This window comes from Phascolarctos cinereus, unplaced genomic scaffold, assembly GCF_003287225.1.
Source record: "Phascolarctos cinereus isolate Bilbo 61053 unplaced genomic scaffold, phaCin_HiC Scaffold_9;HRSCAF=440, whole genome shotgun sequence".
In the NCBI taxonomy this organism is placed as follows: Eukaryota; Metazoa; Chordata; class Mammalia; order Diprotodontia; family Phascolarctidae; genus Phascolarctos; species Phascolarctos cinereus.
The window spans coordinates 6,608,253-6,634,981 of record NW_027556402.1 but is presented as its reverse complement, the minus strand read 5'-3'; the positions used below and the strand labels follow the sequence as shown (position 1 = coordinate 6,634,981).

The following is a 26,729-nucleotide window of genomic DNA, read 5'->3' as shown; positions in this document are numbered from 1 at the left end:
CCACCCAGCTTATCTATTCTGTGTAAGAGAAGAAGGTGGAGGGATGGCTTCTCTCCTGCCCAGTGCCTCTGCATATCCAGGGGCTCCCATGCTTGACAGTCATACACATACTCCCTACTTCTCCCTCTCTCTCTCTCTTCTCTCTCCCTCCTGTCTCCCTCTGTCTTCTCCTCTCCTCTCCCCTCTTTCTCCTCTTTCTCTCTTCCACCACCTCTCTCCCTCCCTCTTTCTCTCTCTCCTCTCTCTCCTTCCTTCCCCATCTCGCTTTCCGGTCCCCCTCTCTCCCCTCTTCTTCACCCTCTCCCCCTTACTCCCGCTTTCTCCACATCTCTCTGCACTCCTCTCTCTGTTTCTTCTCTCTCCCCCTCAAATCCCACCTACAACCATGAAACCTCCCTCAGTTCACACTTTCTTCTCAAATGCAGCCCCTCTCTGCAGCTTGGGCCAGGCCACCCTCTCGCTGGAATTGCTCACTCCTCCTCCTAGTTCTCAAGCTCACTTCTCCACCTACAAAGCAAGCAGCAGGCATCTAAATATCCCCCATCCTGGAACTGCAGGCCCCTGTTTCCCTGGGGCCTCCCTGGGACCAGCTGGACAGAAGAGCCCTGGTCAACCCCCTACCCTCGAGGCCTTTTAGCAGGACCTGCTAAAATTTATGCTCAGCTGGACCCCACTGCCATGAGGCCTCACAGCAGGGCCCAGACAGAGCAGAGTTACCATTTCTCTTGCAAGATCATTGTGTGTGTGTGTGTTGTGTGTGTGTACGCGTGTATGCATGTGTGTATGTGTATACACGCACATGCATGAATGCATAGAGAGAGAGAGAAGACACTCTTCATGTTTTTCTCAATAAAAAAGGTTTTGTCCTTTTGTCCTAGGATCATACATTTGTAACTAGAAAGGACCTTAGAGGACATTGAGCACTCTTGATGACAGATCAGGAGAGGTTAAATTACTTGTCCAGGGTCCCACAGCTCGTAAGCCTCTGCGGCAGTGTGTCGGCTCTTCCTGACTCAAAGTCCAGTTTCCCATCCACGATGCAGGCCACTTCCTAGGCTGTCACCAAGCTTGGCAGTGTCCATATGTGTCCACAGAACTTCTGATAAGTCCATCAGGAGTCCTCCTCCCAAATCACCGAGTGGGGGCTATAGCCCTTGACCTGAGGCTTGGGGGCAAGGGCTGGCCGGCTCCTTCCGCTCGTCTGATCTGTGCTTCTCTTCTCAGGCTCTGGTCCACATCTCAGAGGCCTGCTTCCCGCTGCTCGATGGCTGTAGAAAGAACAGGCAGAAATGGCAGGCCCTGGCGGAGCAGCAGGAGAAGAGCCTGCTCAATGGGGAGAGCGGCCAGCCCAAACTGAACTGAGGGCCTCTGGCAGACGAGCACGCAGAGTTTACGTTTACACAGATGTCCTATTTTGTGATACGGACTTTTCCTAGACACTGTAGGAGTTGGGTATATCCTTTGCCACTGCTGTATTTTTTTTAACGTTTGGTTTTATTTTTGCACAACTTTGAAGGGCATAGTGTGACGTGTTTTGGGGGGCCTGGTGTATATCGTCTGGATGGGTCTTTATACCACTGAAGGGAGGTGGCCCGCTCTGCCCGCCATGGCCACAGTTGGCAGAAGACCAGTCTCGATGCTGAGGTTCAGCCACAGAGGTCTGGGAAGGCTCTGGGAAACCTTTGGCCCTGGGCTGGTCCATCTGTGTCCCTGGTTGTTTTGCTGTGGCTGAATGAGCAGTTCTTCAAGAATGCTTGGCAGCTTCCCTCCCTTCCTATGGGAGCCAGGATCAACAGTCCATTCCTCAGTGTTTGAAAATACAGAGGAGAGGAGGCTGTTGTTCAGGCCTGACTTTGGACAGGGCTGGACTGCAGGGATTTGGGAGGCACGTTTATCAGCAATCGCAAGCACATCGACTCCACAGCTTTCAGAGTTCTAGACTATTGGGAAGGCTGTGACATACCGTGCAATCTATAGTGAAGGGAAGCACAGAAGACACACATTATGGTCGGCTGGGATCTCACAGGCCATCTGATCCAACCCTCTCGTTTCAAAGCTATGGCCATGGGCCCGCAAAGCTGAATGACTTGTCCAAGGTCACACAAGTAATACGCATCAGAGGCAAGATTTGAACCTGCATCCGTAGGGCCATAGTTCTAGAGAATGAAGGGGCTTCAGAAGCCTCCTACTCTGACTCTCCTATTTTACAGATAAGGCAGGTGGAGCCCAAGAAATCTAAGTGACTCTCCCAAGGTCATGCAGGTAGTGAGCATCAGAAGAGGAATTTGAACCTGAGTCTGTAGATCCAGAGTTAGAGGGGCCCGTAGAGGGCAGCCAACCCTTTCATTTTACAGATAAAGAAATCAAGGTGTGCAGCAGGTGACTTGCCCAGGGTCACATAGCTGGTCGGGTTTTTGATGAGAAAGGCTACATTGCAAATGTCTGAGGGAGAAGGAATCTTTGAATAAGCTTCCAGACGTCCCCTCCTTCCATGGGGCACTGCAAAATCACCTTCTTCTCTTCAAAAATAGTCTTACAGCTTGTATCTTGAAAATTTGAATTTCAATCATGTAAATCTCAAAAGAAAAGAGTGAATTCAAGGTAATAGCAATTCAACATTGTCCTGAGTGAAGGTGGCCACAGGTAGGGTAGAAAGGCAACCATTTCTTCCCCTTTCACTTAGAAAAGAGAGCCAGGAGGCTGCTGGAAGAAGGACTTTCATCATTAGTGCAGCTCAGAGAACACAGCCAATCCTTGTACTTTGATAAGTATTAGGGTCATCATGATCTCCTTTTGCTACCCATATTGTGATGCTGTTGGGGGTCAAAGGGAAATAGCAGAATGGACCGTCCAAGTCCCCTGCCATAAAAGGAACCCTGAGTCATATGGAAGTGAGTTGTTTCAGTCTATGGGATCAGTGGACCTGGAGGAATCGCTTCAGGGCCAGGCCAAGCCTTGCCCCCCCAGCGATGACCCAGTTCCCATACTTCTCCTGGCTGCCGCCTTTCTCCCACAATACTTCACATGTATAAATAAACTTCCTTGGTGGGGTCAGAGGCAGTTCCCATTCCATATGTGTGCCCTTGAGCCCCTCTCAATGAGCTCACAAGTGCCTTGGGAAAGCAGGCATGCACAATAGGAAAGAAGGAGGCCTGGAGCTTCCCAACCAACAATTTCAATGTGTTTGCTCACAGTTCCCATCACCCCATAGTCATAAAGGCTTGGGAAAGCTGGGTTGTTTTTTCCTAGTCCAGACCTTCCATATAGAGAATTTCCAGTGACCAAGGCAGATTGCTAATTCATCTATAACTTACACTGTTAGGCAGTTGCCTGGGAGTGCTTTGAAGTTAAGTGACTTGTCCACAGTCACACAACCAGTAAGTGTCAGAGGCAGGACTCTTCCTGACTTCACGTCTGGCCCTTGGCACCCACCTTGCCACACCAGCATCATAATGACGAAGTACAAGAAGACTATTTCCTACAAACACGTCTTATGGCTATTTCACACAGGCATTTACATAAAGTTCAAGATGGAACTTAATTTTGGAAATACTTTGGGTACCGTGATCTTATACATAAATGATACATATATATAAATTTCTTGTGATTTTGGCCAAAGTTAACATTCCCTTAGGTACCCCCTCGATAATCATAGCTGGCTCTGTGTCAGACTGTAAAATACTTTGGCAAGCTCCCAGCTGCTCACCAGTGGGCTTGCTGGGGCTGGAGTACAGTGGGGTTTGGTTTATCTTTATGACATTTTGCAGAGATGAGAGTTGTGACCCTTGCCCCTTAATGACAGAACTTGTAAATGCCTTGGATTGCCACTCGGAGCTCGTTAGCTAGGTCTGCTGGCACATCTCTCCAGAAGTGGCCATCATTTCTGACACTTTTTATCTCCGTGACCTTGGGTCCTGAACCTCAGTTTCCTTCTCTATAGAATAGGAAAGTTTTCTAAGATCATATGATCTTATCCACATCGTATACCCTGTAATAGGACGGACTTCAGAATTTCATCCACACCCAAGTCTGCACTGAGGAAATCAGAATAACATGAGTTACTCTCATTTTCCATCAGTTTAGACCTTTCCCACCTAAACAAAGATGATTTTTCAGAAGATACCTTGTAGGCAACTATTATTGGAATGAAGATGGGTTTAGCTTGTATGTGGATACTGTCTAATGCTGTTTTCACACTTTTGAGTCCCAGAAATTAGGAGACACTCTTCCTAGATGATGTTTCTCCATTGGAGAACATGGTTCAAACGGAAGTTGAAAGTCCTCCCTCACTCCTTTCCATTTAAGTAGTTCATTTTGAAGCTAACAAGCTTTATTGTTGCCCAAAATAGGGACCCTCTAGCTGAGCTATTTAGTGTCCCAGAATAGAACTGGAAGGGACCTCATAGATTTTTCAGTCCAACTCCTCACTTTACAGATAAGGAAATTGAGACCCAGCTAGTGTGTGTGTCTGAGGCAGAATTCTAACCCAGGTCTTGTTATTCCATGGGCCGTGCTGTTTCCACTCCACCATACTTCAATACATTAAATAGCTCTGATTTCCACAGTGCAGACAAGCCCAGCCCTAAAGCAGAGCTCAACATGTTTATAATTGAGGGAATGCCAGAACCCAAAATTTTGCCCCCCACAGCCAGCCTTGTGTTGACCTTAGCTAAGTTGACCCCTTAAACAACATCTATCAGCAGACTCCCACAATCTGTGAGAAGTGGGCACAAATCAGCAGAATTTTAGCTGCTAATGCAAACGTCCATTTCCTATTCTTTTCCCAGTGCAGACAGCAAAAGTTCATTTTTGTTTTTTCCTACTTTGATCCTTAAAGCTCTGTGATTTCATCATCTTGTGTGCTCCTGCTCCCCTGTGGGCCACAGCCTCTCCTGCCTTCTCAACCTCTACAATTCTTGTCCAGGTTTTGTCTTGCACCTTCTACAGAGCCTTGACCTCAATGTTTTTCCTAAAAACCAAATAAAGCACACATTTTAAATGTTTCTGCTATGTGATAGCAGGAATAACAGATATGAAAGCTGAGAGTAACGTGCCGTTACTATCTGGTAAAATGGCCTGGCTTTTTCATAGGATTTTTTTTCCATGGAATTTTAGTAGTTTCATAGAATTGGTGTTTTCCTTCTTGTGGGGATTTGTGCAGATTACTGAATCATTCTGTGCCTGAGGGAACTAGGGAACTTTTGTAAATGGAACTAGGGATGCTTAGGACCTATACACTTGATTTCTTTGATGACAGCAGCATGGTGGGCAGCTGCCATATTCTCCCTCAAAACTGCCAATGTCAAAAACTGGATACAGGACATTGGTCTAATGCAACTTTTCTTATGTCCTTGTAGATTGCCCAGTCTTTGCAAAGGTGAGAATACTTTTCCCATACTTCACTTGTAGATATTTGGTAAGGAAGAAATTTTTACAAACTCTTAAGGATGTGGTCACCACCAATTGATCTCCCCTTTGAAGTGAGACAAAAGCAAGTACAGAAAATATTAAATATTGTGCAAGGAGGGAGTAGGGTGGGAGGGAGAGTAGGAAATTACTATAACCATATGCTCTCTGCTCCACTGCTCACTTGAAGCGTGTAATGCAGGAGCTGGAGGGCTTGGATTTCTCGATTTGTTCACAGCTCAATGTTTTTCACCAGATTTGATTTCTCCATCTTTAACATGACCCACCCCCATTTCTGCTAGATCTTGCAAGTGATATATGAACTACTGTAATATTTGTCAGCAATGTCGTGTTTGGGGTTTTTTTTTCCTGGATGGCTGAAATAGAATGCTGAAGCCATGGGATAGCTGCCCTCTTCTGCAATTGATCAAATCCTCTGAATGGGTAGCAGGGAGGGAGGATGGAAGGGAGCATCTTCTGGGGGACAAAGGACCCCTCTGGAGACTTATCTGTTCCTAACTTTAATGACTTGCAATGGAAATTAGGACAGATAATGTTCTTTCTGTTTCCCCACCACCATTCTCAGGCATTTATTGAGTGCTATGAAGTTTCATGAGACCTTTCTTAGGACAAGCCTGGAAATTGGACACTGATTCACCATCCCCATCATTCTCTAGGGTCAAAGGCTGCTGAGGCAGGCATGCCTGTCCAACATCCCACTACATAGAGTTGTTTGTTTGGGTTTTTCCCCCATGCAAACCAGATTGTGGCTCTTCAGAGCCATACACTTGGAAGTCAAAATCACTGTCCCAGGATGTTAAATATTTGTTGGTATTAAGTAAGCACCTTCCCAGACCCCTTTTGCTCTGCCATATAAAGGAAGAAAGCGCTGGACTCACCTTCCCCCTCCCTACACCTACCAAAAGCCTGTGTATACATGTTTTAATGAATGTAGCTGAAAGTGTAAATACTTTTTAAAAATAAATTACATGATAGTTTAATTTTTTAAAATCACAAAGAACCATCACTAGCCACTGTTAGTATTTCTTTGTATTCTTATACTTTTTCGAAGTATTGGAACAAATATATAGTTTCTGGACACTATTTTTGTACTAGAATGGGGAGGGGAGGGTACTGTGTATATTATGCTGAACTTTCAAGTGGTTTGAAAGGCTTTTGAATGTCAATGTCTTTTTCCCACCCCCTCTGTCATCTCTCACCCCCTGTTTCAGACAATCTTCTTACATGACAGACCTAAGTGTAAGGACCAGTTGGGTTGGACTGTCCTCCAACCAACTGGTGGAAGAAAGAAAAAACCCTCGGGGTGTTTTCCACAGAAGTACAGACTGTTCACTTGCCACTTACCTCCTCATGGTATTCTTTGTACTGTTTTTCATTCTTTGAAAAATAAAAAAGGATGAGGAACAATTAAATTTCACTCTTGTGTGATCATTATGACCCCTAGAACTGACTTGGCAGTGGGGAAGGGCAAATGGACTTACCTCCCTCAGAGAATCTGATGGTTCAGGACACTGGCATTACTGTTAAGAAGGATTCTAGGCTTTCAAGCTAGGAGGAGCCTGAGGAATCATCTAGTCCCAAAGAACCCATTTCACAGAAGATCAAGAGACCATTGCACAAATTCAAGCAATGACTAGTAGTTATGATGGCTAACGTATAACACATGAACGTTTGCAAAGACTTTCCACACATTATCTCATCTGATCCTCACAACAAGCTTGGAGGGGAGGTGCTGTTATCAACCCTGTTTTATAGGGGCAGAAATGAGGCTAAGAGGGGTGAGGTGAATTGCCTAGGGTCCATCCCACAGTGATGAGGCTGAGGTGAAATTCGAGCTCAGCTCTTCCTGCCTCCCAAGGCCAATGCTTTATCACCTCCAACTCAATCCTCATAGCAGAGCCAGCATTCATTCTAAGGCCTTGTGACTCCAAATTCAGCAGTCTTACCTTGATATCAGGTCGAAAATGTAGTGATTTTCATACCTTTAATGAACATCTTTCCACTCTCAGATGGGGCCAGTGCTCCTTTTCATCCCAATCTCAACCCATAAGCTTTAACACCCAATGTGTTCCAACATACTCATATGTGTGTGCACATGCATGATATCAGAGTCCATTCATATTAGGACAATCAGAGAGGAAACTCAAATTATATATACTTGGAAGACATTTCAGAAACTAGAGTTGGCCAGCCTGGCAGACTTAGCTGAATATCCTCTGACTCAATGATGCCACAGGAAACAGCAATGATCATTCACTTCCCTTTATTACTTTAAGATTTTAAAAGTCCTATCCTCTCAACACGACTGTGAAATAGGTCATGCAAGCATCATGCCCATTTCTTAGATTAGGAAACTGATACTCTTAAATGTTTTAAGTGACTTGATCAAGCCCTTCACATAAGACTCAAGAGCCATACATTTGAATGCTACCAATTCTGCCAAAGGGTAGAATTCAGGTTGGAAACTTAGATCTTAGCTGTGCTACTTTCACAATCTTGGGCAAGGACCAGGTCATGAAGAGGCAGCCATAGTATACTGGGAGGAGTCCTGCCCTTAGAGTCAAAAGACCCGAGTGCAACTCTCACCTTCATCATGGGGAATCCTTAGTAAGCACTTCTAGACTTTGGTTTCCTCATTTGTAAAGTACAGAACTGGATTTAGATGACCCCTAAGGTCTCATCCAATTTGAAATCTCAACATCCTGAGATCTTCAAGGTCTTTTTCTGTTCTCTTATTCTACTCTATAAGTCCACAATGGGTTTCCATATTAAAAAAAAAAAAACAATAGAGATATCCCTGCTGAAGAGCTAAGATTGCCTGCTAGAGCCTTAACCAGATAAAAACAACTTGCCTACTTGCCAGTTGCACAAATACATAATATTCATTGCAAAAACAAAACAATACAAAAACTTTTGCAACAAATATTTCTGACTTGCAAATTACATTTGAAAATGGCATAAATACATAAGACCCAAGAGCCAACAGACGAGTAGTCAAGGATGAAGGAAAGAAGGAAGGAAGGAAGGAAGGAAGGAAGGAAGGAAGGAAGGAAGGAAGGAAGGAAGGAAGGAAGGAAGGAAGGAAGGAAGGAAGGAAGGAAGAAGGAGGAGGAGGGAGGGAGGGAGGAGGAGGGAAGGAAGGAAGGAAGGAAGGAAGAAGAAGGAAGGAAGGAAGGAAGGAAGGAAGGGAAGGAAGAAGGGAGGGAGGAGGGAGGAAGGAAGGAAGGAAGGAAGGAAGGAAGGAAGGAAGGAAGAAGGAAGGAAGAGGAGGGAGGAGGGAGGAGGGGAAGGAGGGAAGAAAGGAAGGAGGGAAGGAAGGAAGGAAGGAAGAAAGGGAAGGAGGGAGGGAGGGAGGAGGGAGGGAGGGAGGGAAGAAGGAAGGAAGGGAAGGAAGGAAGGAAGGAAGAAGGAAGGAAGGAAGAAGGAAGAAGGAAGGAAAGAAGAAGGAAGGAAGGAAGGAAGGAAGGAAGGAAGAAAGGAAGGAAGGAAGGAAGGAAGGAAGGAAGGAAGGAAGAAGGAAGGAAGAAGGAAGGAAGGAGGAGGGAAGGAAGGGAGGAAGGAAGGGAGGAGGGAGGGAGGAAGGAGGGAGGGAGGGAAGGAAGGAAGGAGGGAAGGGAAAACTATCAAAACATCATATGAAAAGTGATCTAAAATCTTTAAGGGATGCAAATTAATAAAACTTTAGAGCTTTGCCTTCTCTATCAGACTGACAAAGATGATAAATGCCCATTGCTGGTGGGGCTTTGAGAAGATATTAAAAAACCTTGTTGTTGAAGATGTGAATTGTTCTAACTCCTCTGGAGAGCAATCTGGAGTTATTCAAGAAAATTTGCTAAATTGTTCATACCCTTTGACCCAGAACATATACTTCAAGTAGACCAAAAACAAAACGGCCCAAGGATGCCCCAATAGTAATAGCAATACTTCCCATGATAGCTAAAAACTGGAAACAAAGTGGGTGTCTATCAACTGGGGAATGACTGAGCAAAGTGTGGGAACACATATATGAGGTTAAAATAAAAGAGAAATCAATAGAAAATGTCAATCAAAGCAGAGCATGAGAAATAAATCCAGACCTCAGGATTTAGAGCTAGAAGGGCCTTAGAAGTTATCTAATTCAAAACCTTTGTTTTGCGGATGAGAACAGTGAGGCCCAGAGCAGATAAGTGAGAGATTCTCCAATTCTTCCCTTGCCGTTTTAGGCTGTGTTCAGTGATATTTACCTCGTGGTTTCACAAATGAAGCAAAGCTTTTTCAAGCACATCTGCAATTCCCCTACAGTCAATCAACAAGCTTTGATCAAGTTCCTACTGTGTGCAAGGCGCTGTCCTAGGTTCCGGGAATACCAAGACACAAGTCAGCCCATCAATCAACACTAAGTGCTTAGCTGGGTATCCAATGAAGGGCTGGGAGTGCAAAGAAAGTCAGAAGGAGCCCTTGCCCTAAGAACTTCATGTTCCAATGGACTACACAACACATAAATAAGAACACACGTATAAAATAACGTGTGTACATGCAGAGAAGATGAAAGATAATTGCAAAGGGAAGGACTGGGGAAGAAAGGAGACACGAGCAGGTGTGGGGAATTGAAATTTTAGTTTTATAAGCAAGTGAAGGGAGAAAAACAAGTACATACAGTGGCATGTACAATAGAAACAAAGGAATCTGGGGGAGAGGCACTAGCAGCTGGGGGAATCCAAGGCTTTGCGTCAGAGATATTTGAGCAGTCTTGCAAGAAACTAGAGATTCTAAAATAAAATAAAAATAAATAATATTAAATAAAATATTATCAATAATACAATTATATATATGATATATGATAATATATTGCTTAAGGATTATAATATGTTGTATTAATTATATAATATGATTATATAGTTTGGCCCTAGGATAGTCTGGAACTCCTGAGCTCAAGCTATCCACCAGCTTCAGCCTTCCCCAAGAGGAAGGATTACAGGTGTGTACCATCACACCTGAATATAAAGTAACATTTGGTAGTTTGATTGTTGTAGCGCTAAATCTCTTAATTAATTTCAGCAATGTTGTCCTTTTATTACGTAACAACATAAGCCATTAATATTTCACCAATTATTTGCTTTCCATTATTTCTATAAAGAGCATTTTGAAGTTGAATTGTGAAGGTGTCTTGGTAGGTGGACTCTCAGATACTTTATACACTGTAGTTGAATAGGATTTCTTTTTCTGTCTCTTCTGATGTGTTCCCTAAGTAAATCATCATATCATTTACAAAAGTAATAATATTGTTCCTTCTTTGCCTATGTTTATGCAAAGTCTTTATCTTGTGTTATTGCAATAGCTAGCATTTCTGGGACTGCAACAAATAATAATGGTGATAATGTACCTCCTTGCTTTATCCCTGATCCTATTGGACGGGTCTGTTACATCTTTCTATCTCTCAGACAATATTAGTGCTTTGTTTCAGATATTTGTTGTTTATCATTTTAAAGAAATGTCCATTTACTCTTTTGCTTTTCAGTGTTAGTAACATATATGGGTATTGTATTTTGTCAAAATACTTTTCTGCATCTCTTACTATAATCTTATGGTATATATTGTTTTCCTTATTCATATGGTAGGTTACGCTGAATTGACATGAATCTTTATATCTTTCTTAACTCTGTAAATGAGGCATTCGGGAAGAACTAGCACCTTTGGTGTGAGGGCTTGCCAAGCCCTTTCCAGGGCTGCTCATCCACCTTTGGTGTCCATCTGATTCACCCAACTCTCACCTGTGGCTCCAAGAAGCTGTACATGTACAGTGGTCACAACCCAGTAAAATCATCTTGGCAGGTGGGCTAAACCAGGTTTAATGTCAGGCTTAAGCGACAGGCCACAAACCCATGTGTGAGTTAGGGGTGTCTACCCCAAGCATGGGAAGACTTCCCCCAAGGGGAATAGGTGGATGAGAACAATTTGTTCCAACAACCATGGAGGTGGCTAATGCAGGTGCTATGGAGCACTTAGAGTTTGGTCAGACAAATAAGACGCTAAGGTCATCCACTGCATCCTGAGCCATCGCCAGTCGTCCTGACTCTTGTCTTGCTGCTGGACTTTGATGACTCTGGAAGAGAGAGTGAGGCTGACTACTTAGTACAACTCTCCCTCACTTAAATCCAATCCACACTAGAGTCCAGACATCACCCCGTGATGTCATTGGTCCTCTTCAAAACAACGACAATATAACCCCTAAAACATTGGGATTCTGAAGCAACACTGCTCTCTTTCCCCTGTTGGATGTAAACATGTGATTATTACTTAGCCTCTTCCAGATATATATTCCTTTCTAGCTTTCTCTTGTCTTCCATCTATGTTTGTGCCTCAAAGACTCTATTCAGCTCTCATCTTTTCATCAGGAATGCCTCCAATTCTGACTCTAACCCTAATCCTAACCCTAACTGCCTCTGACTCTAACCCTGAACGATTCCTTTTTACCCTGTAGGATCATCCTTAGTTTTACAGAAAAAGTTACTTGTGATTGTTCATCGATTTATTTTGGGTATTGGTCTGTTACTGTATTGGAGAAAAAAAATGGCCAACCGCTTCAGTATCATTTCCAAGAAAACCTCATGGATAGTTGATCCACCAGAGGCAGCTGAATGACTAGACATCACGTTATTGTAACCAGCAGGTGTCACTGTGGAGCAAAGTTGACTCGCCCTTGTACGTTTGTGCGAAGTTTATTCCCTGATCCTTGAATTCTGTCTTTATGGCTACTTATGTTTTGTTTTTTTTTTTTCCTTTGACCTAGAAACTCTGGATTTTGATTATGATATTCCTAGGTCATTCTGACTTTGGATTTTCATACAAGTGGTGACTGGCTAATTCTTTCTCCTCCCACTTTGTCCTCTTTTTCCAATAGATCTAGGCTATTTTCTTTTATGATTTCCAAGTTTTTGCTTTGGCCTTGGTTTTCTAGAAATTTAATGATTCTTAAATTGTTTCTATTCATCCTGTTTTCCAGGTCAGTTTTTTTATAGTAAATATCTCACTTGTCCCTTCGCTTTTCAATCTTTTGCCCGTTCTTGTATTTCTTCTTATTACTCCATTGAATTATTGAATTTGTTAGCTCCAGAATATTATATTTTTCTCACGGTGCTTTCCTTCTCAGAGCATCGTTTGAGTAAGGTTGTCTACTTTGTGATCTAAGCTGTTAATTTTCTGGTGATTGGAATGTTTCTGAGTCTAATGATTCTAAACTGACCTCTGTGGAAGGCTTTAAGTGAAAAGCTCAAGATGTATCTTCTCCCAGAGACAATAGGAAGTTATGGAAGAGTTTTGAATAGAGGAGTAGCAGTTCTATGGTACAGTAGATAGAGCATCAGGCCTGGAGTCAGGAAGACCTGAGTTCAAATCAGGCCTCAGACACTTAATTGATGTGTGACTCTGGGCAAGTCACTGAACTCTATTTGCCTCAGTTTCCTCATCTATAAAATGAACTGGAGAAGGAAATGGTAAAGTCCTTAAGTATTTTTGCCAAGAAAACCCCAAATGAGGCCACGAAGAGTTGGGCACAGCTGAACAACAACAAATTTGTGTTTTAGGAATGTCAATTTGGCAGCTTTGCAAGGGCTAGGGGAAGGGGGAAAGAATGACTCAAAACAGGAGGTGCATTCGAAGGGGAAAGAGACTGAAACAGGGAGGTCAGCTAAGAGGTCATTGTCCAGATAGTCCAGGTAAGAGGCACTGAGGCTGTGTCTGTGACTAAATGGCTGGATAAATTTAGAATTAAAGAGTGTTTATTTAGATTGTATTTTGTCATCTACTAGTAGAAAGATGATGACTCTCTTATGGCTAGTTTGTTTCTCTCTCAATTTCTCTTTTTTATATGGGAGGACATGAGCAGATTCAAGAGCCATCAACTTTTATATTCATCTTTGCTGTCAGTTCAGCCCATCCCAGGAGGTCAGTGGCCTGTAGAAAGAAGCAAGTGTTGGCAGCAGTTGAAAAAAGGCAAACTGAATGACTGCAGTGTGGGCTAACAAGGGCAAAGGGGAGGCATTAGGCTGACTCATCATCTCTGAAGTGTTTTCTATTTGCTAATAACCACCCAAGTTAATGGTAGATGCAGGGCAGGGCAGGATGAGAAAGGGCTTGGTGCCTGTTTTCACTACGGATCCTGATGTGCCCAGCTATAATTACAGGGATGCTGGAGCCAGATCATGCCTAGAGACTATTGTTAAATTTTTAGTGTGAGCATCTATACCCCAGAAATCAGCAAACTATAAATCAGGGTTTGATGTACAGTTTTGTTGACTGTCCAGAGTTAAGAAAGTGATAGAGAAAAATGTTCATAATATACATCAACCCTAGCTGTGCCAGCTTCCTTGTTGCTCTCCCTGACTCTACCTTCTCCTCTAAGGCTGTAACCTCTTTCCCAGTAGAAACAACATGGAGGGGTAGACAGAGTGCTGGTCTTGGAGTCTGGAAGACTTGGGTTGAAATACTACCTCAGACACTTACTGGCTATGTGACCCTGGGCTAATCACTTAACCTCTCTTGGCTTCAGTTCCTCATCTGTAAAATAAGGAGTTGGCCCGATGACTTCTCATTCTTTCCCCACCCTAAACCTATGATTCTATGACCATCTGACACCCCTTAGAAAGGGTAGGGTCTAAGCTTCCCCAACACCATGGGGTCTCGCTTCCAATAAGAAAAAGGGGATAGAAGCTCTGACTTAGCCTCAAGGATACAAAGCATGGTAAAAGACAGTCCCTGCTCTCAAGGAGCTCACATTTTAATGGGGGAGATGCATGAAAAGAATCAGATACAAACGACATAATAGGAAACATTGGAAATAATCAACCAAGGAAAAACTCTAGTATTAAGGAGGATTGGGAAAGACTTGTTACAGAAAGTGGGATATTAGATGGAATTTTAAGGAAACCAGGAGGCAGAAGTGAGGATGAAGAGAATTCCAAGCACAATGGACAGCCAGTGGAAATGCCCAAAGCCAGGAGATTGAGTGTCTTATTTTGGATTGACATTTTCCCCTTTTGGCCACTCTGCTTCAGAATATGTTGGGAAGGAGGTGTAAGGTAGAAGGGGAAAGGTTATGAAGATCTTTGAATGTCAGAGGGTTTCGTAGTTGATTTTGAAAGTAGTAGGGAGCTATTGAAATTTATTGAATGGAGGGATTGTAGAGGTGAGCTGGTCAGAACCTGAGCTTTAGGAACAGCAATTGGACAGTTGAATGGAAGATAGCCTAGATTAAAGACTGGAGTCAGGGAGACCAATCAGAAGGCTACTGCAATAGTCCAGTCATGAGGTGATGGGGACCTGCACTAGTGTGGTGGTAATTTCAGAAAAGAGAAAGGAAGTGGAATCAATAGGAGTTGGTGACAGATTGGATATGGGAGAGAGGGGTGAGAGAGAGGAAGAAGTAAAACAATCTAGGTTGCAAGCCTAGGTAACTGAGGATAATCCTACAGGGGAAAAATTAACTTTTAATAGAATAGAGGACTTTCAAGTATTCCTGATGAAAAGACTAAATCTGAGTAGAGTCTTTGAGACAGAGGCATTGGAGACAAGAGAAACCTAGAAAAGAATGTACATCTGAAATGGATTAAGTAATAAGTACATGCTTCCACCCTGTTGGGGGAAAGAGACAAGTTTTGCTTCAGAATCCCAATGTTTTAGGGGTCGTGTTATTGTTGTGCATCCTTTGTTTTGAAGAGGACCAATGACATCACATCATGAAGTGGACTGTAGTGAGGCAGAGCTGCACAAAGTCACCAGCCTCACACTCTCTTCCAGAGTCATTAAAGTCCAGTGGCAAGGCAAAAGTCAGGATGACTGGCTACTGATAAGAATAATAACAGTAAATAGGAGTAACAATAGGAAAGCTAGGAAGAGGAGAGATTTTTGAGGAAACAATAATGAGTCCACTTTAAGATGTCTATGGGACATCCAGTGGAAGATGTCCAACGGGCAGTTGGAGATGCCAGCATGGAGGTCAGTAGAGAAGTTAGGCTTGGATAAGGATATTTGAGAATCATCAGCATGGAGATGATAACTGAATTTATAAAAGCTGATGACATTCCCAAGTGATATAGTATAGAGGGAGAAGAGAATGAGACCCAGGACAGAGCCCTATGGGACATCCAATATTAGCAGGCATATCCTGAATGAAATTCCATCACAAGAGACTGAGAAGAAGGGGTCAGACAGGTGAGCAGAGAACAAGGAGAGGGTGGTGTCATGAAAACCTAGAGACAAGAGAGTATTAAGGAAAGGGTGATCAATAGCGTCAAAGACCTCAGGGAGATCAAGAAGGATGACGATGGAGAAAAGATCATTTCATTTGGCAATTAAGAAATCACTGATAACTTTTAAGGGAGCAGTTTTGGTGAAATAGTGTGATATGATCAGCAATGTGTATTCCCTGATGCAACTTTTCTCTCACTCAAAACCTGGAGATGCTTCACCTAAAAGAAAACAAAGTTGTACCCAGGGCTTGACTGGTGAAACTTCCTAGACACCTAGGAGGCATAAAAGCCTTAGCCATGTGGTCTGGGCATCTGAGACTTGGTGAGTGCCTAAGGCCACATGAGTCACCATACCCTGATATGGGCCCTGGCATATGTGTCTAGATCCCTCCTTGCTTGCAAGCTATTTCCCTCACTTTGAAATTAAACTTCTGTTTTGTTCCTGACTCTCCTGTCTCTAGCTTGCTCTGTACAGCCCCAGTAATCCACAGGTTAGAGGCTTTCAGTCTGGTTGACAAAAGTGGGATTGGACACAGAACCAGGCCATTGGACTCCCCAGTATCAACAGGAATGGACCAGGCACCACTAGAGATTTATTTCTCTGGAGTCTGACCCCACCCCTCATCTTGTGAGTCCTCTGCCATTGTCCCTGCTCCAATCCTCCGACACCCCACCTTGATTCAGCTCACTATTCTTTGTGTGGAAAACTCCAGGGCTCCTCCAGTGACCCAGCTCATCTTGTGTCACTCTGCTAAGGATATCCTTTCTTAAACTGCATACCTGTTATTGGCCTGTGTGCATGCCTCTGCTGTTTTCCAATTTTAAACGTTACCTCTGTGAAATTGCAGCTGTGTGCCTCTGACGTTTTTAAGCTGCATGCCTGGTACCTGTGTGCCTCTGTAAAACCAGAATTGTAATGCACACTTTGTTAAAACTGTCTGTGTCTCTTTGTATCTGTCTCATCATTTTGTCTGTCTGTAAAATGTAAAATGTCTGTGTCATGTTTGTGTTATGAGCTAGATTCCGTTACCTTAATAGATTTAAAATGCAGCCAGCAAGAAAAACTTCTCAGGGCTGGAGCCAAAGAGTTTAGAGTACTGGGAAAGATGAAGGAACTTTCATACATGAAGCAATTGTCCCAGTAAACAGCACTGACTCCCATTTTAGGTTTTCCCCAGGATATTAAGGTATAAGGGAAAAAAAACCTGCAAGACATTTTTTTTTCCCTGTCATTTCAGCTTTGGTTATGCTGGAATTACAAAAATAAAAAGTCAAATAATCAAAATTTGTAGCATTGATAAAAAAAAATTAGCATATTTTGGAGGTTTGAAGATTCGTAATTTTTAAGACTGCAGGGGAGAACTGAGACTTTGGGTAATTCCAGAAAAATCACTCCCTCTGAAATATCTTAATAAGTTTTGGGGTACACTTTATAAAATTTTTTAGGTAAAAATAAGGATTAGATCTTATAAAAGTTTCAAAAGTAAATGGCAAGATTAGTGGCCTTTGTGTTCTAGGGCAATGAAAGAAGGCAACTAATTTAGAAGTAATTCCAAAGTGAAGAAAAAAAAATAGGCAAAAAGTTTGTACCTTATAGTTACCTCTTGTCTTGGTCAGAGACCCTCTGCCTCTTATTCTTTTAACCACATTTAGCCCATATCAAATGCCCAGATATAGGTGTTGAAAAAAATGCTGGAAAAATGTAGGGAAACTTGAATTGTTCTGGTTATAGAAATTTATTAGCTCTGTAATCTTAAGCAAGTTATCTTGTCTCTTTTTGCCCCAGTTTCCTGATCTATGAAGAGAAAGATAATAATGGTACCCACCTCCAAGGATTATTGTGAAGATCCAAATAACATAATGATTATAAAGTGCTTAACACAATGACTGGCATATGCTAAGTGCTGCATTATTATTATTATTTATTTAATTGAATGTAATTGTTCCATACGTGATAACTCTAAAGTGGATTTAAAATATCAAAGGTAATAAAATCAATTATCTTTACATGTGATAATTTGGAAATGCAATTGACATCATCTGAAGTTTATTGTTTGCGCTATTATTGCATTTCTAGATTCTCTTATATTTTGAAATTTGAGAGACCATTATAATTAATGAGATGGCTAGGCTTGTTTATTTTTACATGAAGAATTAAATCTTGGTGGAATATTCGATACTATAGAACATAGAGCATCTTCAATGTTTTTTGGAGTTGATCAATATTTTAATTTTGTAATTAATGCTGAGAAGGCCACTTCACATAAATATGCAGTACAAAATGGCAGAAGTATGTTTAGGGCCATTTCAGAAATTGTTGGGAATTCCGTCCTAATCCCATGCCAAAATGTATTTAACAGTTTTGTATGACACAATAGTCTTGAATCTGAGCCAAGGTGCTTCTAACAGCCTTCACTGGTGTTGCATGGTGTGACAGCACGTGTAGTGCAAAGTATGCACATTGTGTGTTCAGAACCAAGGCTGCAGGGAAGTTGCTCGATGCAACATGGGGCAAGCACTGCCAGAAATACCTCGGATTCATTATGCATTTGATTTTGAATTAATTGTTGTCATTGTGCGTTCAGAAACCTTTTAGTTGCCAAATTTTTCACGACCCCCACATCCAGTTACATGGCCCCATATGAGGTCATGACCCACAGTTTAAGAAGCACTGATCTAGTACAGACCCAGAAGCAGCTGACAGCCAAGGTCCTGGACAAGGGCTGAGGACACTGTCCTAGCTTTTTGTCCTCTTCCTTTTGTTGTGTACCCAAGCACCAAGGCCCAGATTCAAGGGTATGTTGATGGTTTCTCCCTCTACATCCTTGGCCCCCTTCTCTTTTCTGCTTGCAAGCAAATAATGGTTAGCAATGATACCTGGGACATACTTCCCAATAGGTCCCCTCAGGGAACTAACCCTCTGCCCAACATCTCGTCCTGGCCCCACTGGCCTCTGGGCTTATTATACCTGCCTCTCCTTTATTGGCCAGAAGGGGAGGGGCTCATTCAGACCCCCTCCCTTTAGCCAAAAGGGGAAAATGTCAAGATATTAGAAGACATCCGATTTTCCAGAGCTAAGGCCCAATGAGCAAGCTGTGCCCTGAGTTTGGCGTAACAATAGTCCTTTGTACTCACCCTCTGGAAGATCTCAACCGCAGCAACATCCCAGAGCTGTTTCATATAATTATTGTATCACTTTGACCAGAACCAGGTGTTCTCTGAGCTTGGATGAGCACCTGCTGTATTCATGTTCTGGCTGTGAAGCCCGACCGTGAATCAGACTTGTCACATCATTGGTGTTGCCTCCCATTTTCAGGGCTGCAGCTCACTGCACAGCCATTGACATAAATACTGAGACCTCCCCACACTGAAGCGGGTCCCTCCCATGAGGGGCAGGGCCCCAGCACATGTGTCTAATCTCCCCCGCTGCTTGCAGGCTATTTCCCTCACTTTGAATTAGATTTCTGTTTGACTCCTGACTCTCCTGTCTCTAGCCAGCTCTGTTTGGCACCAGCCCTCCACAGGTCAGAAGCCAGTTCGGTGCAGCTGATACGTGCTACCATGTAAGGGGAGCCCTAAGAACCGAAGTGTCCGAAGAAGGCTACCAGCATGGCCTCGAGGTCATGACATCTGGGGATCAGTGGAAGGGAAGGAGCACATTTGGCCTGGAGAAGAGAAGCCTCAGTATACATGTGTGTACATATACACATACACATACACATACACATACATATACATATACACATGCATATACACATATATACATATACCTATAAAATATACACATACATATAGACATACTCATACACATATACACACATATACACATACACAATGCACACATCTACATGTATGCATGCACATATATACACACATACATGTACATGTACATATACACATATACATATAGATATGCACATATACACATACACACATGTGCATATACTTATGCATATACACCTACACATATATACATATACATGCATACATACATGTATGTCTGTAGCATAACTATCTGAAAATACCTGAAGGATTGTCTCCTGGAGGAGAGTTAGGCTTGTTCTGTTCGGCCCCAACAGGCAGAACCCGGAGCAATGCATGAAGGCTGTCAAGGCTCCAGTTTAGGCTTGATATCAAGAAACCTTCCCAACAATTACAGTTATCCCAAAGTGCCAGGGGCTGCCTTGAGAAGCAGTGACTTCTCCCTTACTGGAAGTCTCCAAGCAGTGGCTGGAGGATGAGTTGTTAGGTGTGTTAGAGCTCAGAGATTCCTTATTGTATAGATTGGACCAAATGGCTGATGAGATCACTTCTCAAATCCTGTGATTCATTCTAGCAGTGCCCGACTCATCGTATGTGTTTAGCTAATATTGGCTGAATTGAATTGAATTGAATTGAATTGAATTGAGTTGAGATGCAAGCCTTCAGAAGCTTTTCTGGGATGACCAGAATTATGACATTTTTGGTGGATATAGACAGGTGTACACTGGAAAACATTTAACAATCGACTTGGGGGGAGGAGGAATGTGGGTATGGCACACCTTTAAATTTGATCTGGGTTATCAACATCATTCCATGAAAGTCTCAAGTCCAGACAGCCAATAATACAATAAATCAAACAAATCTGTAATGGTGGTTGATTTCCAAGGTGTAAATGCTCACACTGAAAAATTAACAACTGGCCTTCATGGCACGGTTCAGCTGGCTTCAGCGCTTTCCTGGATTTGAGAGTTTTAACTGCTGTGGGTGAGAATATCCCAGCATCTTCCTGATCAAAAATGCTGTTGATCTCGACCTTCGTTTCCTACTTTCCATGCATACCTGATCAAAGCTACTCTAAATTTGGAGCCAGAAGACTTCAAAAAATAAATAAATAAAATAAAATAAGGTTCAAAGCTCAGATGAAGCACTTTTAACCTGAGTGACCTCAAGTAAGCAACTGACCTTCTCTTGGTCTCTATTTCTCCAGCTGTAAAATCAGAGAGGGGACTAGCCTGGCCTCTGAGGTCCCTTCACAGTTCCTTCTTCCATGATCCCATGATGAGAGACAGGAAGAAGTTACCCGAAGGGGTTCATAAATGTTGACCACCTCCCAGAGCCAGAAGACCACTGGAGACAGATGCCTGAGCCCATCCTCAGTCTGGTTCCAAATCTCCAGGGCTGACCTAGAAGCAAATTCCCCTCTGATGTATGTGGCCAGAGGCAAGATCAGCTTTCAGAGTGGAGGAAGGTGTGATATGAGAATAGGTAGGGACGCCTCCCAAAATGTCTTCTGCACTGAGGGGGAGAATCACTGCCCAGAAGTCAGGAGGCCAGAGTTCTTGGCCGGCATCTGCCACTAATCAGCTATGCCAATCCCCCCTTCTGCAAGAAGCCAATGCCCTCTGCACTCCAGCCAATCCTCTGAGAACACCTTCCATTCAACCTGCGTCTATCTCTTTTGTACATAGTCATTTGCATGTTGTCTCCTCCATTAGACAGCAAGCTCTCTGAGGTCTGAGACTATCTTTTACCTCTCTCTGTATCCCCAGAACTTAGCACAGTGCCTGGCACATGATAGGTGCTTAATGCTTATTGACTGACTGTATGATCTTGGGAAGCAAGTCTTTTGATTTCCTGACACCATTGTCCCCACCCTGGTACAGGCCTAGGTGTCCTCAACACCTCACGCTTGGACTGTTACCCTCGTTACCAATGGGTCTACCTGCCTCAAGTCTCTCCCTACTCCAATCCATTCAGCCATCAAAGTGATTTTCCCAAAATGCAGGTCTTACCATGTCATCTCCCAACTCAATAAACTCCCATGGCTCCCTATTACCTCCAAGATCCAATACAAAATTCTCTGTTTGGCATTCAAAGTCCCACATAACCAGCCCCCCCCACCTTTCCAGACTTCTTACACCTTGCTCCCCAACATGTCCTCTTCCATCTATGCCACTCACCCCCTGGCTGCTCCATGAACAAGACCCTCCATCTCTCAGCTCCAGGTGTTTTCTCTGGCTCTCCACCGTGCCTAGAATATTCTCCATCCTCATCTGCCTACTGGCTTCTCTGACTTCCTTTAAGTCCCAGATAAAACCCCACCTTCTACAGGAAGCCTTCCCCAATCCCTCTTAGTTCCAGTGCTTTCTTTCGGCTGATTGTCTCCTAGTTCTCCTGTATGTAGCTTGCTTTGGGTATATTTTTTTTGCATATCATTCCCTCTATTAGACTTTAAATTCTGGGAGGGTAGAGAATGAATTTTGCCCCTTTTTGTATCCACAGCACTTTTGGCACAGTGCCTGGAACATAGTAGGTGCTTAATAAATGTTTATTGACTGACTTCCCCTGACAGAGTGTTTATGTGTCTGTGAATCTGTGTTACCAGAAACAGAAGTTTCTGTTTTTAGCAATTCATTCCTTTGTTTCAAGCCATCTCAAAACAGCTAGAGGGAGTGGCCTGGGAAAGACTCTGAGACAGGGAAAGGACACTGACTGGATTCAGAGGAGATGGCTCATAGCCTGCCTCTGAAATCTAGCCTCCCTGAGACTCAGTTTCCTCATCTGTAAAAAGAGGAGGTTGGACTTGTCCTTTCAAGCTCTAGGGCTATGACCTAAAGGCAAAAGCTGAGAGCCGTGGACGGAGGGCAAAGAGCCCGGAGCCCAGACCACCTGAGTTACCTTGATGCTGACTGCCCTTTCTTCACCTGGGCCTCATTGTTGCCCTCTGTAAAATGAAGGGTAGGACCACATGGTTTCTGGGGTCCTATCCAGTTCTTGATCCTGTTCTGTGTGTATATTATGTGGATTCTGGAAACCAACACCAATTTCACAGTTTTGTCTAGAGCCCTCTGCTGTCCCAAACCGGATTTCCCCCCTCAGAATTGTTGTGTAGGAGTGCCATCTCCTGGCTAAACAACCTAATTTCTATCGGAAGTGCTTTGCAAAGTTTGCCAGGTCAATGAATCTACATTTATTAAGTGCCTACTGTGTGTCAGGCAGTGTGCTAAGCGATGGGGATAGAAAAAGAGACAAAAGGCAGCTTGTACCCTCAAGGAGCTGGCAGTCTAATGGGGGAGGCAACATGTAAACCAAAATACACAAAGCAAACTAGATACAGACTAGAAAAGAATTAACCGAAGGAAGGCACTGGAATTAAAAGAGGTTGGGGCAGGCCTCCTGTAGAAGGTGGGATTTTGGTTGGAACTTCAAGAAAGTCAGAAAGGTCAGTATCTGGAGCACAAGAGGAAGAGCATTCCAGGCATGGGGGCAAGCCAGAAAGCACGCCCAGAGCCGAGATGGAGGGTCTTATTTGTGGAACAGTTAGGAAGCCAGTGCCACTAGATAAAAGAATACATGTTGGGGGGTAAGTCATAAGAAGATTGTAAGAGAGGATGAGGTCAGATTATGAAGGGCTTTGAATGGCAAACAGAGCGTGTTGTATTGTATCCTGGAGGTATCCAGGAGGGGAGCCACTGAGTTTATTGATTAGGGGCTGGGGAGAGGGGTGACGTGATTGAACTTGCATCCTAGGAAAGTTACTTTGGTGGCTAATGGAGGATGGACTGGAGTGGGGAGAGACCTAAGACAGGCAGTCCCCTGCCCCAGCAGTCCAGGCATAAAGTGTTGAGGGCCTGCACCAGACTAAAGGTGATATCACAGAACAGGAGGGGGAGTTTGGGGGAGATGTTGTGAATGTAAAAATCAATAGGTCTTGACCACAGATTAGATATGGCGAGTAAGAGACAGCAAAGAATCCAGGAGTGGGTACTGCTAGGCAAAGAGGCACACTCACACATTGTTGCTGGTGCTATGAATTGGATCGCCATTTGGAATAATGCAAGAAAAAGAATTGATCTGGAATGCTACTGTGCTATAAAAAATGATGAGCTGGTTGATTTTAGAAAAAGACTTGCAGGAAAGAATGAAAAATGAAATGAGCAGAACCAAGAGAACATAGCTATACGTAGTAACAGAAATATTGTCCTAAGAACAACTTTGAATGACTAATTCATCTTGAGTATCTATAACTATAAAGGACTTATGAAGGAAGATGCTATCCACTTCCAGAGAAAGAACTGATAAATAGAAGTATGTATGGTATAGTTTTATACACACACACACACACACACACACACACACACACACACACACATTTTTGTTTAATTGTGGCCTTCTCTAGGGGGGATGGGGAAGGAGGGAGACAAAATAAAAAGTGGCACAGCAGAGCACAAAAGAAAACTTAGAAGGAAGCACAGAAAAAGAGGGTAGCTTTGAAAACAATGTGTAGTGTTTACTACCTAGTTTTTTAAAAAAAGTAAACAGTACAGAAATGGAAATTTGTGGTTTTATATTGAGCCCTTTCTGTGTTGTGCTGTGTGCATGGAAATAGTCCCTTTTTTGTCTCTTTTGTATTTAAGTTCAAATTGAATTAAAAACATTTTTTAAAGAAAGGTAATTAATCCATTCTGACAGCTGGGTGGCTGGCTGTAATACCCCAAGGAGGTCAAAGTCAGAAACAGAAGTCCCATAAATTATAAAAACATTCAGAAGATCATAACTCTAGAACCACAAAGGCCAGTGAGTCCAAGTGCCTCATTTTTCAGATGAGGAAACCAAGATCCAAAGTTGGCTAGGTGACTTCTGCAATGTCACCAAAGGCAGGATGTGAAGCCACTCCTCTGGATCTGGAGTTAGTGCCCGAGTGACTACACTGGGGACTAGAAGGTATTAAGGGAACTTGCGCAGGGTCATTTCATTAGGAAGGTCCTGGGTAAGGACATGAATCCCAGCTTTCCCTACTAGAAAGACCGATGCTATACTCACATTGTGTAATAGCAAAGAACTAGAAACAAAGTGGGTGCCCATCAACTGGGGAATGGGACACAACTTTGAACATGTTGGATCTCCCTTAGTACACTATAAACTTCCTGAGGGTAAAGATTTTGCCATTTTTTTCCATCATAGTAGGCACCTAACTTTTTCAATTGAAGTGAATCTTGCTGGACAAACTATGGTATACGAATGTGATGATATAAATGATGAATTCAAGGGATTCAGAGAAACATAGTATGATAGGATCAATATCTACCAAGCTCTCCACCATCACTATCAGTTAGGTTAGGCTGGCTCTTTCCCTAAAAGGCAAGTAAGCTTGCTTCCTTGGACTTTCTTGGCCCAAGGGGCTAAAGCATGATGCAACTTTCTGGTGGACTGAGTCACCTAGTCACCTAAGATCATCAAAAGGCCCAGCTTCATGAAGTGGTGGCCATTCACACTTGGAGGATGCCCCAAGACCACTAGAATTACCACACCCTCTTGTAAAGCTCACATTCTGGTAGAGGAGATAACACATGGAAAGTTTCACCTCCAAGTCACATGCAAAGGTCCCATGGTCTTAGGAGGCAGCAGTAAAGCAGATAGTCATGCCTCTCCTTTCGTATCATTTCCACTGATAAAATCTTATCAGTTTCTGATGTTTAACCATTGGACAGAGCCAAGGACTTGAGTGACAAGAATGTTCTTCCCTGGGTCTTTGGGAGCAGTAGCCAGGCTCCATCTTCCCAGAATGGGAATGAGGTCATTGATCTAGAAGCATTGGATTCCCCAAGGCTCTTGGGTTCTGGGGCCTGGGCTGTCTCCATTAGGATCTGAGGGAAGAGGGAAAAGGGTCGAGGTGGGTGGTGGTTAGATTCACCAGGACATCCTGCCTCTCCTTCAGGGTGCCTTGCTGCTTCAGCTAGCTTGGCTTTCCTGCTTTGTGGATGGGAATTGGTTGGCAGGTGATAATTGCGTATTTTCCTCCATCTTATTCTCTTAGATTTTCCCTTCTTTTTGTTTCCCATGCCTTCTTTGTAAACAAGATGGTGAGACAAAGAGTGGCCTCACCTTCAGTGCTCAGTTACGTTTACTCTGCTTTTGTTACTCTGCTCCGCTTGTTTCCTTCACCCAGGGCTTCTTATTCCTTCTTTTCTTTTAATTCACTTTCAAACTCCACTCTTTTTATTTATTTTGCATAAGACTCACGTCTTCCTCATCTGCCCTTTCTCTAATTCCTTTTTTTCCACTTCTCCCATTTCCCTCCTGTCTCCTTGTTGAGTGAAATGTATTTTTGTACCCGTGTGTCTATACATGTATTCTTCCCCCCTTTGAGCAGTTCAAACGAGAGAGAGGTACGAATGTCACCTGCTTCTCCCACTCATTCCTTGTTTGTGTAGACTTCTATGTGAACATCCCAATCATGTGAGATCATTTTTCCATTCTCCCTCTCCCATCCCCCCCCATACAGTCCACTTCCCCTCTCTTTCCGTGCTTCATCAAAACATAACAAAACTACTCCAAGGCCTTCTGTCTAATCAGACTTATAATGATAACTCCTGGTGATGATAATATTGCAGGGATACATATATTCTCTCTTTATATTAGAATGTAAACGGTTTATCCTTATTGAGCTTCTTATGATTCCTTGCTTCTGTTTATTTTTTTATATTTCTCTTGATTCCTGTGTTTGTATTTCTGAGTGTATGTGTAGATCTACTTTTGTTTTTCATAAGAAATCCTTGGATGTGCACTACTTCATTAAAGATTCATTTTTCCCCCTGTAGGATCATATTCAGTCTTGTTTGGTAAATTGTTATTGGTTGTAAGCCTAGATCTTTTGCCTTCTAGAATGTTGTATTCTTCTCCTCTCTTTAAAATGGTGTCCCTAAATTGTGTGTGATCCTGACTGTGACTCCTTGGTATTTGGATTCTTTCTTTCTGGATGCTTGTGGTAATTTTTTTTAAATTAGCAGCCTGGATTTTCACTATAGTACTCCTGGGAGTTTTCTTTTTGAGATTCCCTTCAGGAGCTAGCTGTTAGATTCTCCCATTTCTGCTTGGCTCACTGGCTCGAAGACATCTGAGCCGTCTTATGATGTTCTGAAGTATTTCCCCCAAGCTCTTTCGTGGGCCGCGCCTGTCAGGTGCTCGTGACTCTTAAGTCCCCTCCCCTCGATCTCTTTCACTTGCCTTTTTCTATCTCTCCTTGATTTGTTTTCTTGATCGATGGTTTTTGCTAGGAGATATCCTATATTTTCTTCTACTTTTTTGTCCTTT

General features: G+C 43.1%; 1 protein-coding gene across 1 annotated transcript in view; it reads left to right on the top strand.

The window, feature by feature from the left end:
• The window catches only part of PDE5A (phosphodiesterase 5A), a 186,248-nt gene extending 179,409 nt beyond the window's left edge, over nt 1–6,839 (top strand). The window contains 1 exon segment of the mRNA XM_021008285.2: nt 1,225–6,839. Within this exon segment, the coding sequence (XP_020863944.1) occupies nt 1,225–1,362 (138 nt within the window). The 3' untranslated portion in view covers nt 1,363–6,839.
• The last annotated feature ends 19,890 nt before the right edge of the window (nt 6,840–26,729 follow it).